This window comes from Zea mays, chromosome 10 (assembly GCF_902167145.1).
Source record: "Zea mays cultivar B73 chromosome 10, Zm-B73-REFERENCE-NAM-5.0, whole genome shotgun sequence".
Classification (NCBI taxonomy): domain Eukaryota; kingdom Viridiplantae; phylum Streptophyta; class Magnoliopsida; order Poales; family Poaceae; genus Zea; species Zea mays.
The window spans coordinates 59,257,436-59,275,696 of NC_050105.1; the positions used below are offsets into that span (position 1 = coordinate 59,257,436).

The 18,261-nt window shown below is 41.0% G+C and overlaps 1 protein-coding gene across 1 annotated transcript; it reads left to right on the forward strand.

Annotated features, from left to right (window-relative positions):
• Nucleotides 1-13,922: 13,922 nt before the first annotated feature.
• LOC542599 (glucose-6-phosphate/phosphate-translocator precursor) lies at nt 13,923-17,865 on the forward strand. The gene is given in 6 exon segments (NM_001112134.1): nt 13,923-14,189; nt 15,062-15,555; nt 15,645-15,870; nt 16,330-16,552; nt 16,989-17,202; nt 17,639-17,865. Coding segments are annotated over 5 exon segments (1,164 nt in total). The 5' UTR covers nt 13,923-14,189; nt 15,062-15,066; the 3' UTR covers nt 17,651-17,865.
• The last annotated feature ends 396 nt before the right edge of the window (nt 17,866-18,261 follow it).

Consider the following 18,261-nt stretch of genomic DNA (forward strand, 5'->3'; position numbering starts at 1 on the left):
TCAAGCCAAGGACGGAGGAAGAAAAGCTTCGAGGTACCAAGTGCACGGGAGAAGGTCAAGGAGGCTGAGGAACCCAAAGCCAAGGGCGAAGAAGAAGGCTTGCAAAGTCAAGGGTGATCGAGTTGAGAACAGCTACGGCACATCAAGGATCACTACATAAGGACGTGACTTACAACCAATGAGGTAACAGCTACAGTTATGTGGTGTAAGTCATAAGGCTCAAGACCAAGCTCTAAGAAGGAGATCAAGGTCACTAGAAGGAGAACAAATGTCAAAACCAGAACTGGAAGCAGCCCAAAAGAGCTAAGTTCACCTTGATCTTTAGTTTGGGTTGTTCCTATGTTTGGAGATGTTCTATGTGATCTTTGCAGGATGTTGGAGCCAAGAAATGTCAATCTTGATCAAGTCAAGCAGACTTGATGATTTATGAGTCCAACATCGAAACTCAAGCATGTGAAATGCTATAGATGTAATAATTAAGAGAAGGTATGTTTCTAGACTTAGTACATTGGTTTTAGTGTACTAATATACTTGTCTAAGTGTTAGAAACAGAAAGAAGAAGAAAAGGAAATAGGTGCAAAAGGCTTGGCTGTATACAGCCAAGACTCTGCTCAGTCTGGGTGCACCGGACTGTCCGGTGGCTCACCGGACAGTGTCCGGTGGTGCACCGGACAGTGTCTGGTGCGCCAGGCTGAACTCTGGCGAACTGGCCGCTCTCGGGAATTCACCAGCGACGTACGGCTATAATTCACCGGACTGTCCGGTGTGCACCGGACTGTCCGGTGAGCCAACGGTCGGCCGAGCCAACGGTCGACCGCGTGATCTGCGCGGGACACGTGGCTGAACCAACGGCTAGATGGAGGCACCGGACTGTCCGGTGTGCACCGGACATGTCCGGTGCGCCAACGGCTCCAAGACTACCAACGGTCGGCTTCGCCATAGAAGGAAAGAAATCGGGCACCGGACAGTGTCCGGTGTGCACCGGACTGTCCGGTGCGCCACCCGACAGAAGGCAAGATTTGCCTTCCTGGATTGCTTCCAACGGCTCCTAGGCCCCTTATGCCTATAAAAGGGACCCCTAGGCGCCTCCAGCAAGAGTGAAGTACAGCCAACAAGTGTAGACATCACTCGGATCAATTCTCACTCTCCCTCTTGTGCGTATCTCTCTAATTTGTGTAGAAGGCACAACTATAAGCCTTTAGAGAGAGGAGAAGTGCTGCTTAGAGCTAGAGCAAGGTCTTGAGCGTATCGTTACTCTGCCGGAGTGCTGCCAAGAAGTTTGTAAGCAGCCGCGGTTCTGTTGTAACCCCACTCAATAGTGAAAGGCTCTATCTGTCATACTGACAGATCTGAGCAAACGGAGGAAGGAGTTGAAATAGACTCCAAGCCCAGGTGTGGCTAACTCCAATGAGGACTAGGCAAGCATTTCAGGCTTGGCCGAACCTCGGGATAAATCCTTGCGTCTGTGTGCTCTGTTCTGTATTGTATCCTGACTCTCTTTCTACTCGTCTTTATATCTGCACTTCAATACTTATCTGTGGTATAAGCTTTATTTGAAGTGCAGGACATTTTGAGAAAGGGATCTTCTATTCCGCTGCAACCTACTTGAAGAGTCTTCTCACTCCACTGCGTACTAAGTCTTCGAGTAGAGTAAGAATTTAAGTTTTAAAGTAATAAGTTTTATTCGCCTATTCACCCCCCCTCTAGGCGACATCCAGATCCTGTTCCCGGGTCAAAGGGAACTTTCAATTGGTATCAAAGCTAGGCCTCTCCAGTGTGGGCTTAGCCGTCCGGAGATAACGATGTCGTCACAAGAGGTAACTGTAGAACTTCTTTCAGGCGATGGCTCTAATTACAAATCTTGGTATGTCTCTATTTATAATGCTTTCATGAGTGTTGATCCTGATTTGAGACAGATCTTTAGGAGAAGTATTTTTCCATCTGATATTAGTAAAAATCCCTCTAATGATGAACTAAGATGTTTTTCTCTCAATCATCGTGCTTGCAGCATCTTAGTTGATTCTCTTTCTAGAGGTGCTTATTTCGCCATCATGAGTAGTGGTAATGATTTAATTGTTGATGCTCATGATTTATGGAATAGAATTAAAGTAAAATATTGTGTGGCAAATTGTACTGCTTCTACTCCCTATATTGCTTGTGATACTAACCTTTCAAAGGGAGAAGATCAAGAACAATGGGCACCCAACGATGAATCCACCTCGTCGACAGGTTTGTCTTCCACTAGTTATAAATGTCTTATTGCTAACAATGATGGTGGAGACGAAAGCGATGATGAGGAGGAATATGAGGATGATAGCGAGGATGAGTCTTCATCACCACAAGGTACATTTTCCTGTACTGCTTCCACTAATAATAATGACAGGGAAAATAAGACCGGTGATGTGGAAGAAGAGGAGATTCGCCGGTTCTACACCCATCTCAACAAAGAAGACAAAGTGCTCTTGGTTAAGTTGTTGAGGAGGAACAAGGAACAAGGCGAGACGCTTCTCAGGCTAGAGGAGACTCTCATCAAAACCAACGACAGCCTGGAGAAGATGACCAAAGAACATGAGGAGCTAAAGTGCTCTCATGATAATTTGGTCCATCGGTATGAATCTATTTTATTTGAGCAAAGAAATAATCATGATGTATTATCTGATGTTGCTCAACTTAAAACGGAAAATTCTATGTTTAAGAGTCAAGTAGAAACAATGGACTTAGAAAAACGTGCTCTAGGTAAAAAGTATGATATGTTGTCATATTCTCATAATAAACTAGTTGATGACCATATCATGCTTAATGTTGCTCATGAGGTTATAATTGCAAACTTAAATTCATGTGAACCTCATCCTCGCACGTGTGCGCATTTGAATTGTATATCATCATGTGCTAACCCCTGTTGCTCAAAAGAAAGCCAATCATTGATTGAGCAACAAGTTTTAGGGTCACAAAAGAAATTCTGTGGGAATAAGAAGCAACGACAACTGAGGAGAAGACACTTTGCTCAACTCTCTCAAGATATCCACGGGGGCGTGGTGAAGAAGCTTGAGAAAGGAAAAACTGCAGCAAGTGTCAAGCTCAATAAGAAAAATGTTCCTAAAGATAAAGAAATCAACATAAGCTTGGAAAAAGGTAAAGATTCAATTAATCATGTTGTTTGCACTGACCCTCTCTCCATGTCATTCAAGTACACAAAGGGAAAAGGAAGAAGGAGGTGTTTCAAGTGCAAGAAGTTGGACCACCTCATCACGTCTTGTCCGTACAAAGACAAAAATAAAGTGACAAGGAGTTGTTTTGGATGCAACAATAAGGACCACACGATCACTTCATGTCCGGTCATGAAGAATCAAGGATGTGCATCCTCCAAGGTGACACTCACCAAGGAAAATGACACAAAGCAAGCGTCGTGTCAAGTTGAACGACGCTTCTGCTACAAGTGTGGTGAGCAGGGTCATCTATTCAAGGTATGTTATAAAGGTAAGATTCCTAAGCAAGTGAATTTGTGTCAATCTTATTCGCGTAGGAGACCCAAATCATACACTTGTGCTAGATCTATAACGAGATCACCTAGAACTAGCACAAAGGCAATTTGGGTACCAAAGGCACATTTAGATGATCATTATGGACCCATCCCGAGATGGGTACCAAACTGTGCTAACTAGACCATGCAGGTGCCTTGAGATGGACTGGAGACCATGAGAGAGATTAAGACGGTTATCTAAAACTATATGCTTAAGCTGTTAATTGTTTTGGTGTTTATTGACCCGAGGTTGAATTATTGTGAAACACTAATCCCATGTTCATCTCAAGTGAAATAAGGTGTATAGGTCCTGAATCATTATTGGTGAATCAAGTAAAGGACCTTGATGAGAATCTACAACCTGCTCTCAAAAGGACGGTACCCATGTATTTTAAGTACATAATTGCAATTTAGTATTGCTCTTAAGTTGGCTTGTTGTGCTACCTGTCCTTAGAGTAGTTATGCTTTATGGATCATAATGATGGTTGCTTAATCATGGCTGGTGCTCTATAGGATATATCTTTTGAATCATTCATTGGTAGCTCTTTCATTTGTTATATCCACAACGATTTACTCTCTTGGTGTATATGGATAAACCTGTAACTTTTTTTAAGTCATGCTATGTGCAATTATGACATTTTGTTTAGTCCATGTTCACATGATTACTCTGGTTTGGTACTGTGTGAATTTCAAATCCATGTCGTGCCCTTTTAAGCTATGAGGTGCATAAGCAAAAGGAGCCCTGAATTGGTGATAACAAGTGCTCTCATAAAGGCAAAGGTATGGAAAATGGAACTGTGCAGTTTTATTGAATATCTTGAAATTCCATTGATAGTGATCATAGCTGTGTTCTTGCATTTCAATTGGTAATATCTTGGCTTAGGTAATTTATGCCTTTAAAATGTTGTTTCTTTTGTGCACCTAAGAAACCTTCTTAATTATGACATGCTTAGATATTTCGCTTTATATACATGATTGTGTTGATCTTCAATTGGTATATGCAATGATAGTTAAGTATGAAGCATGTCCAAGTTGCGTAAATGTTAGACTTCCTGTGAGTATTCAATTGACTTAGGTGCCGCTGAGGCGTGCATTGTTGTATTTAGTCAACCTTTCATTTAGCTTTCAATTGGTGTTAAGTGGTGTTTCATTTGATATTCAAATTGGCATCTTTGGGTGATAAAAGTGGGAGAGTATGCCTTGACCAAGGTATGTTGTGATCCCCTCTAGTTCTAAGGAAGCTAGAATGTGCAAGTACAAGTCATTCAAATACTTGATGCACAACTTGAGGGGGAGCACACATAACTTGTGTCTTTTGACTAACTGTTTCTTGAGCAATCTTGTATAGTCTCTAGGTGGAAAAGAGAAGATAAGCAAGAAATGGAGCAATCAGGACTTGGGTACCTCTGTAAGTCAAGAAATTGGTATCTCAAGTTGTGAGTAAGTGCATATCTTTAGATTGCTCATGCTCTATAATATCTGGTGATAATAGATGCTTATTCTTAAATATCATGGAGCCATGATAATAAATGAACTGTGCAATTGGTATCTTTCAATTGGTAGCCGTAATAGTTCGCTTCAATTGACATCTTTTGATAATCATGAGAATAGAAGTTTCTTCTTGTGCCCAATACTATAACTTGTTCTAAGTTTGGTGTCTTAGCAACAAGAAAAAGTTAGGAGAAAGATTCAGGCACAAGTGTGAAGAAGCTCTCGAAAGATTAACTACTTTCAAGATGGGAAGTACACTACATCATGGTAAAGGTACAAAAGGAAGTATTAATCTTTTTGCATATATGTATCTTATCTAAATGTTGATAGGGCATATGTTCAATAAGTAAGGGGAAGTTTTGATAGTCGTTTTTCCTCCTTAACACCCTGCTGTCCCTTGACATCATCATATGTTCTTGCTTGAGTATGGTTATTGGTGTTTGATGTCAAAGGGGGAGAATTTGTGTATTAAAGCTTATCTCAACCTGAGAGGAAAGCTTATCCTAAGGGGTGATGTGTTAGTTTGAGCTTTGCCAGTGTGATATTCATATGCTTCTTACAATATTATATGTGTTGCATCATATGAACTAGTGTTTCCGCTGCGATGCGATGAATTATTAATTGGCTTCTATAGTGTAATAGATAGTCATGTGGTTAATGGTGCTTTAAGATTGCTTTAAATTGGTATCTTAGTTTAAATTGGTATCTTAAAGGTGAATAGTGGTAGGTTGATATTCCTGTGATATATCCACTAATTTGAATGGTGTTTAACATGATTATGTGCATTTGTGTGTTATAGCATCATGGTTTGATTCTTGACACAATGCATCCTAAAAAGTGCTAAAGTGTAGAAATGTTTCGAATTGCCTAAGTATGTGCAAATTGGCGTCTGAGGCCAAAATTATGTTTTTGAAGTAAGCACATATTTAGGGGGAGCATTCTATAATCTTAGAATTCAAATTTGTGCTTCAAATCTTATTCGTATGTAAGCTTTAATTGTGTTGCCATCAATCACCAAAAAGGGGGAGATTGAAAGCTCTCTTGTGAGTTTTGGTGTTTGGATGACAACTCAATTAAAGGACTAACAAGTGTACTAAGTGTTGAACAGGTGCTTAAGGTAAAGCCTACAGGGTTCAACACAAGTGAACAAATGTGATGGTCCAAGAACTGGATTATGGATACATAATGGACATCACAAGTAAGTTGGACATTGCAAAAGTGATACTCGGGTGCATAGCTCGGAGACAACTGATCAAGCCAAGGACGGAGGAAGAAAAGCTTCGAGGTACCAAGTGCACGGGAGAAGGTCAAGGAGGCTGAGGAACCCAAAGCCAAGGGCGAAGAAGAAGGCTTGCAAAGTCAAGGGTGATCGAGTTGAGAACAGCTACGGCACATCAAGGATCACTACATAAGGACGTGACTTACAACCAATGAGGTAACAGCTACAGTTATGTGGTGTAAGTCATAAGGCTCAAGACCAAGCTCTAAGAAGGAGATCAAGGTCACTAGAAGGAGAACAAATGTCAAAACCAGAACTGGAAGCAGCCCAAAAGAGCTAAGTTCACCTTGATCTTTAGTTTGGGTTGTTCCTATGTTTGGAGATGTTCTATGTGATCTTTGCAGGATGTTGGAGCCAAGAAATGTCAATCTTGATCAAGTCAAGCAGACTTGATGATTTATGAGTCCAACATCGAAACTCAAGCATGTGAAATGCTATAGATGTAATAATTAAGAGAAGGTATGTTTCTAGACTTAGTACATTGGTTTTAGTGTACTAATATACTTGTCTAAGTGTTAGAAACAGAAAGAAGAAGAAAAGGAAATAGGTGCAAAAGGCTTGGCTGTGTACAGCCAAGACTCTGCTCAGTCTGGGTGCACCGGACTGTCCGGTGGCTCACCGGACAGTGTCCGGTGGTGCACCGGACAGTGTCCGGTGCGCCAGGCTGAACTCTGGCGAACTGGCCGCTCTCGGGAATTCACCAGCGACGTACGGCTATAATTCACCGGACTGTCCGGTGTGCACCAGACTGTCCGGTGAGCCAACGGTCGGCCGGGCCAACGGTCGACCGCGCGATCTGCGCGGGACACGTGGCTGAACCAACGGCTAGATGGAGGCACCGGACTGTCCGGTGTGCACCGGACATGTCCGGTGCGCCAACGGCTCCAAGACTACCAACGGTCGGCTTCGCCATAGAAGGAAAGAAATCGGGCACCGGACAGTGTCCGGTGTGCACCGGACTGTCCGGTGCGCCACCCGACAGAAGGCAAGATTTGCCTTCCTGGATTGCTTCCAACGGCTCCTAGGCCCCTTATGCCTATAAAAGGGACCCCTAGGCGCCTCCAGCAAGAGTGAAGTGCAGCCAACAAGTGTAGACATCACTCGGATCAATTCTCACTCTCCCTCTTGTGCGTATCTCTCTAATTTGTGTAGAAGGCACAACTATAAGCCTTTAGAGAGAGGAGAAGTGCTGCTTAGAGCTAGAGCAAGGTCTTGAGCGTATCGTTACTCTGCCGGAGTGCTGCCAAGAAGTTTGTAAGCAGCCGCGGTTCTGTTGTAACCCCACTCAATAGTGAAAGGCTCTATCTGTCATACTGACAGATCTGAGCAAACGGAGGAAGGAGTTGAAATAGACTCCAAGCCCAGGTGTGGCTAACTCCAACGAGGACTAGGCAAGCATTTCAGGCTTGGCCGAACCTCGAGATAAATCCTTGCGTCTGTGTGCTCTGTTCTGTATTGTATCCTGACTCTCTTTCTACTCGTCTTTATATCTGCACTTCAATACTTATCTGTGGTATAAGCTTTATTTGAAGTGCAGGACATTTTGAGAAAGGGATCTTCTATTCCGCTGCAACCTACTTGAAGAGTCTTCTCACTCCACTGCGTACTAAGTCTTCGAGTAGAGTAAGAATTTAAGTTTTAAAGTAATAAGTTTTATTCGCCTATTCACCCCCCCCTCTAGGCGACATCCAGATCCTGTTCCCGGGTCAAAGGGAACTTTCAGAACCCTAGGTACACTAAGATGTCACCTGAGGAAATTCTTGGAAAATTTGCGAGAGGGCGCAAGATGGCAAAGGAAGCTAGGTATGTCGACGACATTGCCAACGAACCTCTTCCACACTACGAGCCGCAACCCGTTGCTCTCAAGGCGACGACCAACAAGGAGGCGCTCCTCGACAGGGTGGCACAAATTGAGGTGGTCGATCTCAATGAGGAGGAAATGACGCTTGTGATCATGTGCTTCAAGACCACAGTGAAGGGACGCAAGGACTACCCCAACAAGAGCAAATCAAGGGGAAATCGTACATGCTTCAAGTGTGGTAAGTCTGGTCATTTATTTTCTCAATGTCCTGATAATGAGAATGACTAGGACCAAGACAAAAAAGGGAAGAAGGACAAGAAGTTCTATAAGAAGAAGAAGGGTGAGGCGCACGTCGGCAAAGAGTGGGATTCAGACTGCTCTTCATTTGACTTCGACGATAAAGGCTCGTCGCCTCCGCCTTCAACAAGTCCTCCCTCTTCCCCAACAAGTGACACACATGCCACATGGCTAAAGAGAAGAAGGTACACGTACATGACACTCCCAAGTACACTTCTTCTAGTGATGAGGATTCTGATGATGATTTAGATTATAGTGATCTTTTTAAGGGCTTAGATAGATAAAAATAGATAAAATTAATGAATTGGTTGATGTTTTTAATGGAAAAGATAGATTGCTAGAAAAGCAAGAGGATATTCTCTATGAAGAATATGATAAATTGTTAATATAGAAAAATCCCTTGCTCTAGAAATTAAGAAGAATGAAATGCTCGCTTTTAAGTTATCTTCATGCCATGATTCTATTTCTAGTCTTAAGAGCTCAAATGTTGATTTAAATACTAGAATAGAAAAGTTGAGTGTTGCTAGTTCATCTTTGGAGCATGTCTCTATTAGCAATAGATGTAAGGATTTTAAAATTGATGCTTGCAATGATCATGTCTCTACTATTTCAAAGTTGAATAATGATCAACATATGACACCTCATAATGGGGAAATGAGACATATCGATGAGGGAACATCTCCCTAGCCTTCGGGCCAACAACTGATGTATTCGCCCTCGCTACATTCAAGTAAAACCAAACCTTAGTCTAGTTGCTGCCCCACCGGTTTTTTCTGTATGACACTATATCAATAACAGCCTCCAAGGTCTTCCTAGTCTTCGGAGTAAGGGTGCAGTTCCCAAACTAAATGATCTATAAGGAAATGGTCTTCTTTTACCAATGTAGACAATAGCGCTTTTACGAAGACCATGACAAATGGCTCACCTCCATATGTCACCGTAGCCCACACATATTTCTTGAGGGTCACGATGGCATTCAGAGTTAGTTGGTGTAGTTTCACACTAAACCTCGATAGAACATCTACCACAAACTTGTGGCATGATAGCCAATTTTTGTTCACAAAATGTTTCAAAAACCACAACTTTGCCATGTGGCTCCAATGTGTGTCACACCCGAATTTAAGGGCAAATCCAGATGTGTCTCAAATGTGTGCTAGGATCAAGTCTCACACATATGATGACCCATGGTATAGAAATCAATGTCACATCTTTATTATATAATAGGGGTTCTATACAAAATAACTAAATAAATACATCATATGACGACAACGATCCTGCAACCATAGTTGACTAGGAGACGATAGCCTAGACCTCTCACGAACTCATCGCGACATCCTTCATGTTTCTCATCTTGGCAGTACCTGTCCTTGACATGGTGTGAGTTTAGCAAGAGTGCGCTCACATACGTTCATCGCTCAACAAGTTGCTAGGACTAATGTGCATGAGCTCACTTACAGTGGGGCTCATGTGAAGTGTAAGGCTTACCAAAGAGAACGATTAAGGCTGAGCATTGCTTTTAGTGTTGGTCAAAATTTTATTAGCAATTACTAAGTATAAGTGTATACCAACCCAATTATATAATTGATCACTATCAATAATAAATCCCACAATGCAATGCAATGAATGATAGATTAAATTTAATTCCATAATTTACTCATGTGAGGGTTTGAGCTGCTCTAGACCGAGAGAATTGTAGATATACTAGTTTTACATTCTGCAGAGCTGGCACATCTTTACCCACAAGTCGTGTTACCCATTTGCCAAGGGATCGTGACTTCCCATTCATCTCTACCGAGGAACGAGGCAAGGTCCCACTACAAGGCCTTTACAAAGTTCCACTAGTTTCAGAAAAGCTGCTACAGTTTATGTGAGAAGGGGGTGATATAGGACACTCGTCGGAAAAAGCCATCACAACATGATCGACCCGAGAACCTCCCTATATCGGCAGTTCCTCACACCGTGGTTGCCCCTTTCGGGTTAGGTAGTCATCTACTAGCTTTCCTAATTAGTCAGTCAAGGGCGTCCCATACCACCCTTGTGGTAGCGCTATTTTCCTGGGTGGTCGCTCCATGTTCCAATTAACACAATAATCTTATCATAAACAATAATAGATAACCAAAAATAATAAATCATAATGGAACATGGTCATGAATTATATGTATCATTAATCCCAAAACCATGTAGAGCAATAGCAAGACTACCCAATAATTCATTTGTTTGCAAGGTGTAGGGTGAACAAAACTAGGGAAATCTATTAAGTACCATCAACTTAACCTAATAGAGCAACGATGATTAAAAGAACATTATTAGGTTAAAGAAAGTGATCAAGGACATAACTTGCTTTGTACTTGCGATAAACCTTGTAGACCAGATGTCGCCCCAAAAGTTGGGTTTCAGATTCCTCGTCACCTTGTCTCTGCTCGTAGCAATACATACAATCAAGCAAATAATGTATATGTTAACATTATACCAAAGCATAAGAACAAAATTCATAAGAATATTCTACACGTCGCTACGAGATTGTAGGTTCGAGAACCATTAAAATTAGAGTTAAAACGAAGAAGTTATGAGTAAAACAATATTTTTAGGCACAATAAATCTAATAGATGTTGCATTTAAACTAAGCATGTATTAAATTGAAATATTTAAGTTGATATTAATCACTTTAACAATTTTTTTATAAAATACGTACATTACAACTATAAATTAGGTTAACTAGATTGCCTAGCTAATTAACATTAATGAACAATTATTTAATTAAAACATGTAGTATAAGTAAAACATTGTTATTACTATGTACACAAAATTAATATGAACCTAAGCAACTTGAACAGATTAAAACAAAATATTTGACCTAGAAGATATCATATTTTTAATAAATTAGTAGGGCTACACAGAAATAGGTGACATGATACGATCTGATTGGTTAGATCGATTTGTTAATAGTGGAAAATGTTTGTTTATAAAGGCATGTAAAAGGACCTGTGGTGGTGGTTATCTATCATATGAGAAGTGCAAAGCCTACCACGCGGAAAAGACCATTAACCTACTACTAATTTACCTTCCAATCAAACACTTCAATCTTGCACTGCTGCTGGATATCTCGGTTTTTTCGCAGATTGATGATGAACTAGAGATCCAATCGACGAACTAGAAGCACGACGATGAAGCTCTCGCCGAGCTGGTCACGATGATATTCTAGATTTCCCCGTAAGATGAACGGATGGAGAGAAATTTCTCATCGGAGTTGTCTCTATTGTTGAGGAGGAACTCGAACTTTGACGAGCTGGTCATGACGGTTATGGCTGTGAGTTTAGCTGGCGGCGGGCTGCTATGGCTTCGATGACAGTGGCGTTGCTGCAAGGCTATATAGGAGATGAGTCTATGGTTGATGGGTTGAGGTGTTAGGAGGACACATATTTATATAGACTAGGGGTGGACGGTTACATGAAAGATATAATCTGGTACTTATATGTTAGAATCATATCCTATCCGTTTGGAACTCTAACCTGTCTCTTTTATTACAATAATATTATTGTTAATTTGTACTAATCATATTAGATCTCTAATTTAAATAAATTTTAGAATATATTTTATTTAAACTTTAAATTAAATTTTTGGGCGTTACACGCCAGTTGAAAGGAGTATTTTCTTACATATTTTATTGTGATATCCTAATTTATATCGACTTTACCTAAATAACGTCGTGTACAAACAAACCAACCAAACATGCATAGATAGATACATTATATTAACTTTATACTTTATTTCTAATTTTTGGCTTTTATTTTAAATTTAAAATTGAAGTCTAATTTAGAGCTAAGTTAAATTTTCTATTTCAAGCATAAATTGCAACAAACAACAATTCAACATGAATGTAAAATATTTTTTATTAATTAATTTATCCATTTAAGCAAATGCTTCAAACAATACATATAACTCAGTAGAAATAATTTATGTAAGATGTTTTACTATAATAACTATTTAAGATAATAATTTAAACACACAGCCAAATTTTTATATTTAACATTTATTTAAATTTTAGGAAAATAGTTTTAATTTATAACTTTATTATAAATATTCTTTAAATTTTAAATATTTAGAGAAATTTCTTGAGTGCTAAAAATAGGATTTTGGTGTGTTACAATGTGTCTCCTACCTGAGGCGTGTGTAACCCCACGACAAAAAATGCTGATGCTCCATCTTCGAGACATAGCCCACCCTGATATGTGACATAGCCCACACCAATTTCCATCAAGCAGGTGCAAAGGGATGATCCACCAGAGGTGTTCTTAGGCTCTGATGATGACTCATGACTAGAGGTCATGTCCAGGAGGTCATAAAATGATGAGGTGTTGTGACTCGTCACGGCGACGAGCCTAGACTCACTTGCCTTAAGCGTCATTCGTGGTGTAAGGTTGATGACATGCCCCCACATTGCATTATGGTGTGCGGGCATGTAACTGGCCTATTCCTCCTGCCCCTAGTGGCCTAGCCCAAGTTTGCGCTCACTTGGGGCTTTGGAAGGAGGCTACCCTTATGGTCCTTGCTGCCTTGTCATGCCTTGTTTGGGTAGGATGGTTGCATAGCCTCGAGCATTGAACCTAGGCCCTCTTGGTGGGGCCACCTATGGCTTGGCTGCCCAAGGTACCATTGGAGGCCTCTGGCCTTGTCGACGGGAACTAAAATAAAATAAAATGAAGGGACTAAAAATTAGTCCCTATAAACCAAACACCCCTATATATGTGATATAAAGTCATCTTCAACAGGCTGTGTATTTGACCGTGCAAAGTACTATTTTGTATTGTAGATTGTACTGTTTGCAAAGCGAAGTTTGAAATAAGAAGTGAGATAGAGAGTCTGTTGAGATAGTCTAACAACATTATAAAGCCTACTTTAGACTATATTATTAGCCTTTCTCTAAATCTGGAAGGCTGTACTTAGTGAGTAATATAAAATAGGGAACACGAAACTGTAGATAATATTGTTTGACATTGTTTACATAGTGGAATTTAACATCTATATCTATACTAATCTATTAAGAACTAATATGGTCACATGTGCTATTACAACTTCATCCTCCCCACGTCTAGCACCCGCAAAAAATAATGCAAAACAAGCACTCGACTATATGTACTTTAGGGTTACCTGTTCCAGAAATTTGGAGCTAACCACCAAACTATATATACTTTAACATTTAGAAATAAACAATAATTATATTTGCATTCTAGGTATCGCTATCTCGGTCTTTCTCCTCGTAGCAATGTATGAGCACATACCTAGTAATGAATGAGATTGAGGTTAGACGAAAATAGCCTAAATATGAGGTAAATGCCCCGTGTTCCAATGTGCGTCCCAAAACAATGGTCTGGTCTCCCTGCGAAGGACTTTTTCATAAAAGCCCCCGGACTTCTCCAGCCCAACCTAACCCCTAAAAAGTATTAAACAAACAAAGAAAATCACACGCACCACCAGCATCTATAACAGCCGCCACCTTCCCCCTTATACTCGCCGGAGGCCAACCAGTACTCGTGCCACGACTGCCACCCCTCCTCTTCCTTGTGATCTCCGAATACCCATCTCAGATTCCAAGGGCCGCGCCGTGTAATCCCCGGCTCTCCCCACCCACCATATATCTAGTATCCGCGCCTCAAATCCCTCGCGAAACGCCCCGCCGTAAGCAGTTGTTGTCTGCCGTGATTTGAGCCGGGCGGACGGATTGATCCCGGGACGAGGTGTCTCAGCTCTTGATCTTGATCCTGATCCTGGGAGGCGTTCCTGGTTTATTGGTGGGAGCGAAGGTGAGATCCGCTCTTTTGATCCCGCAAAGTTTTTTCTTTCGTTTTTGCAAATATAATTTGTTATTAGGCCGGTGAATGATCTTTAGTCTTTACCCTGGTCCCCGGGGAGCGCCGTCGGTCGCTGTTGGAACCGCTGCCGCGGACTTCCCGTCCTCCCCACCCACTCCACGGTCGGTGACCGTCACCTGTTGGCACCGGTCTCTCGCTGCTGTAACACCCAACCCAACTGCATGAGCGCACCACATCACCACACAATTTCCTCCCCGCCTTTTGTCTGTTGTTTTTAATTACTGCGATCCAAATCAAATGTTTTTTTTGGTTTTCCTTGCGCGTGTGGGTATTAACTGAAAAAGGTGGGTGATTTGCATGTGAAATCTGATTGAGTAGATCACGGGACTTGCCGACTTGGGGCCCTTTCACGGAGAAAGGTGACACCCTTACGCGTAGATTACTAGTCGAAAACGATGTGCTGGATGCAGTTTGTCCTCATCCGCAATTTTAGCCTTTAGTTTTGGGGGATTCATCTGCAAGATTATGGAAGGTGCTTGCTTTGCCGTGTCGAACTCTTTAGTACTGTCTCCCTTAGAAGCTTATGACTCGTGGAGTGGAGGAAGATTTCTTGCTTTGGATCATACTGTCAATTCATTCATGCCCATATTTCTTGAACTAGTCTTCAGAAGAAAAATTTCATACCGTTTTCTGTGTACTAAAGCGCTGGTGCATTCTTTTACAACTCAAAGCAATGTTTTATTCAGAAGGAACGTCAAAAAATTTCTTTTCCCCAACTCTTCAGGGAAAAGTCCAATCTTTTGTGTCACTTTCTATATGTACTTCATATACTGCCATCTGAAACTTTCTTTGTTGATCTGCAGAAGCCATGATACCTTCCGTGAGGCTCTCTCCTGGTCCTGCAGCCTTCTCAGGCTCCAGCCTACGCTCAAAATTACCGTCAATTCCATCCATCTCCAGTCTCAAACCCTCCAAATATGTGGTCTCCTCGCTGAAACCACTCTACCTAGCACCGCTAGATGGTCCGCGCACTGCCGAGCTTAAGTCTCGGAGACAGCCACTTGAGTTCCGTTGTTCTGCTTCTGCTGCTGATGACAAGGAGTCAAAGACTCAGGTGGTGCCAGTTCAGTCGGAAGGCGCACAGAGGTTGAAGATCTCCATCTATTTCGCCACCTGGTGGGCGCTTAATGTGATATTTAACATTTACAACAAGAAGGTTCTCAATGCATTCCCTTACCCCTGGCTCACCTCCACACTCTCCCTCGCCTGTGGCTCTGCTATGATGCTTTTCTCGTGGGCCACCCGTCTTGTTGAGGCCCCTAAGACCGACCTGGACTTCTGGAAAGTTCTTTTCCCGGTGAGTTGATTATTTTGTGCCAGTAACTTCTTTTATTTTATTTACCTGCCTGGAAAAGTGTAACTGAATTTGGTGATTAACTGATGAAGGTTGCTGTGGCGCATACAATTGGCCATGTTGCTGCTACAGTGAGCATGTCTAAGGTGGCAGTGTCATTCACACACATAATTAAAAGCGCAGAACCTGCATTCAGTGTTTTGGTGTCAAGGTTCTTCCTTGGGGAGACGTTTCCAATTCCAGTATATCTTTCTCTTCTTCCAATCATTGGTGGTTGTGCTCTAGCTGCTGTCACAGAGCTGAACTTTAATATGGTTGGTAAGTAAAAAATTGCTTTTTCTGACATCCTGTTCTAACTCTTGCTTACATATTAATGAGGTTTTTCATTTGAACTATTAGTAAAAAGGTTATGTTTAAGAAGAAGGTATTTAACTGGAGTTTAATAGATTGTTAGTTCCAATTACTGTTGAAGAAAATTGATTCCTGAGATTATCCTTTTACTATATAACCTTTATCTAGATTTCTGAGCTCTCATGTACTTATGCAGTTTTTTTTTGAATAATAACTGTTTAAGAAACATTTGGAGAAAATTATCAGTGTATATTCTTATCCTCTTCTCTTAACAGATGAAGCATTCTATTGTCCTTTTCCCCCTTTTCCTCCTGAAGTTTCATGCGTAGACTAAATTTAAGCTTAAGATAGAGATAAAATACGAGTCATGGACTTGTTTTCAATTGTTTCCAAAGGTCTAATGTTTTCCGTTTGCCCTTCCACCAGGATTTATGGGTGCCATGATATCCAACCTTGCATTTGTTTTCCGCAACATCTTCTCGAAGAGGGGCATGAAGGGGAAGTCCGTCAGTGGCATGAATTACTACGCTTGCCTGTCAATTATGTCCCTGGTCATACTGACTCCATTTGCTATAGCTATGGAAGGCCCTCAAATGTGGGCTGCTGGTTGGCAAAAGGCTCTTGCAGAAGTTGGACCCAATGTTGTCTGGTAAACAAGAATTTAATATTTACAGTTTTCCTTGCATAGTTGTCAAGTATGGTCTCCACTCACATTCGATGAGATGGCTCGAAACACTTCGGGCATGTTTGGAAGCAAGAGTAATGGAGGGGATGAGGGGACCAAAATCCTTTATTATTCAAATTTCAATAGTAAGGGATTTTAACTCCTTCAATCCTCTCCATTACCCTTACTCCCAAATGAGCCCTTCATGTATTTTTTGCTATTTTATTTGAGACAGATCTACTTATGTTACTATTTCTTTTCTTCTGTTGGTCATATTCATGTTAGATTAGACTTTGGTGCTGCCCTTGTCGAGGACTGATATATTATTTTGGATTGATGTTAGGATCTAATGATAGTGATATTATATCACGACTGTATGTATACTGATATTTTCCCTAATGTGTTACTGTTGAATTTATAGGTGGATTGCTGCACAGAGCGTGTTCTACCACTTATATAACCAGGTGTCCTACATGTCTCTCGATCAGATTTCTCCATTGACATTCAGCATTGGCAATACAATGAAGCGTATATCAGTGATTGTTTCATCAATCATTATCTTCCACACTCCTGTCCGCGCTGTCAATGCACTGGGAGCTGCCATTGCCATCCTTGGCACATTCCTGTACTCTCAGGTAACTTGGCTGCTTCAGTTTTTTCATGTGGTTGGGCTTTTCCTCTATATACTGAAACGATCACTTTCTTCTGAATTGGGGAGGCAAAATGGAATTTATCTTTATTGTTTAATTTTCACTTGCCAACCTGTGTTGACAGATGTGTGGTCCGTGGAAAATTAGTGCAAAAATTGGCATAGCTTACTTTCTCAATATGCTTAGTTCTAACCTATGTTTCAATCTCCATAATTATGATTCAAACAAGTAGAATGGGTTGCCTTGACTAGGAAGATATATCTTTTAATGGTTTTTTCCACATTGAAACACATAAGGCCATAGTGCTAAGAATATTTACTTGAAATTTGAAACACGACTGGTGTTCTTGTGCTGCTGCATGGATTTTGATGCATATCGTTGATGTGGACTAAGCTCTGCCGAAATTGACATTCTGATGCAGGCAAAGGCGTGAGGCGGGCCATGATGACGAACGTCTGCAGAATCAGTAGCAAGCACTAAATCCAATTTTGCTTGTTCCAGTGGCATGTAGATATCGGGTTAGTTTTCCGTATGAGAGTTTGTAATAATGGATGAATGGCTCTGCTGTTTCGTTCTTGTTTGTTGGCCAGACTCAAATCCATAGGCCATGAACTGCGGTCGAGTGTACCTGAATAATACTGTAACGGAGAATTCGCCGATGCTGTTTCTTTATGGGTATATATATAGTCCAAGCCGGAATCCCGTTTTTAATAGAATTGTTCTATCTGTGCATTCCAGCATTTTAGCAGAGAATGAGTTAGGACCATTAGCGCTTGTTTTTTTTAAAAAGAATTGTTCTTTTTATTCGTTACTTTAAATAACCACTTCTATTTTTAATCTAACTATTTTTTGTCGTGTCAGCGTTGGATGGTGTTTTCTATGTGGAAAATTGTCACGTCACTTATGATGGCATGACAGTATTATTTCGTCGTGCCACCGAAAGTGACGGAAGAGGCATGATAAAACTTGACCTTTACTTTTATATGAAAATTATAGTTTGATAAAATTATAACTTTTTAGTTTGGTTTTTATATGAAGATAATT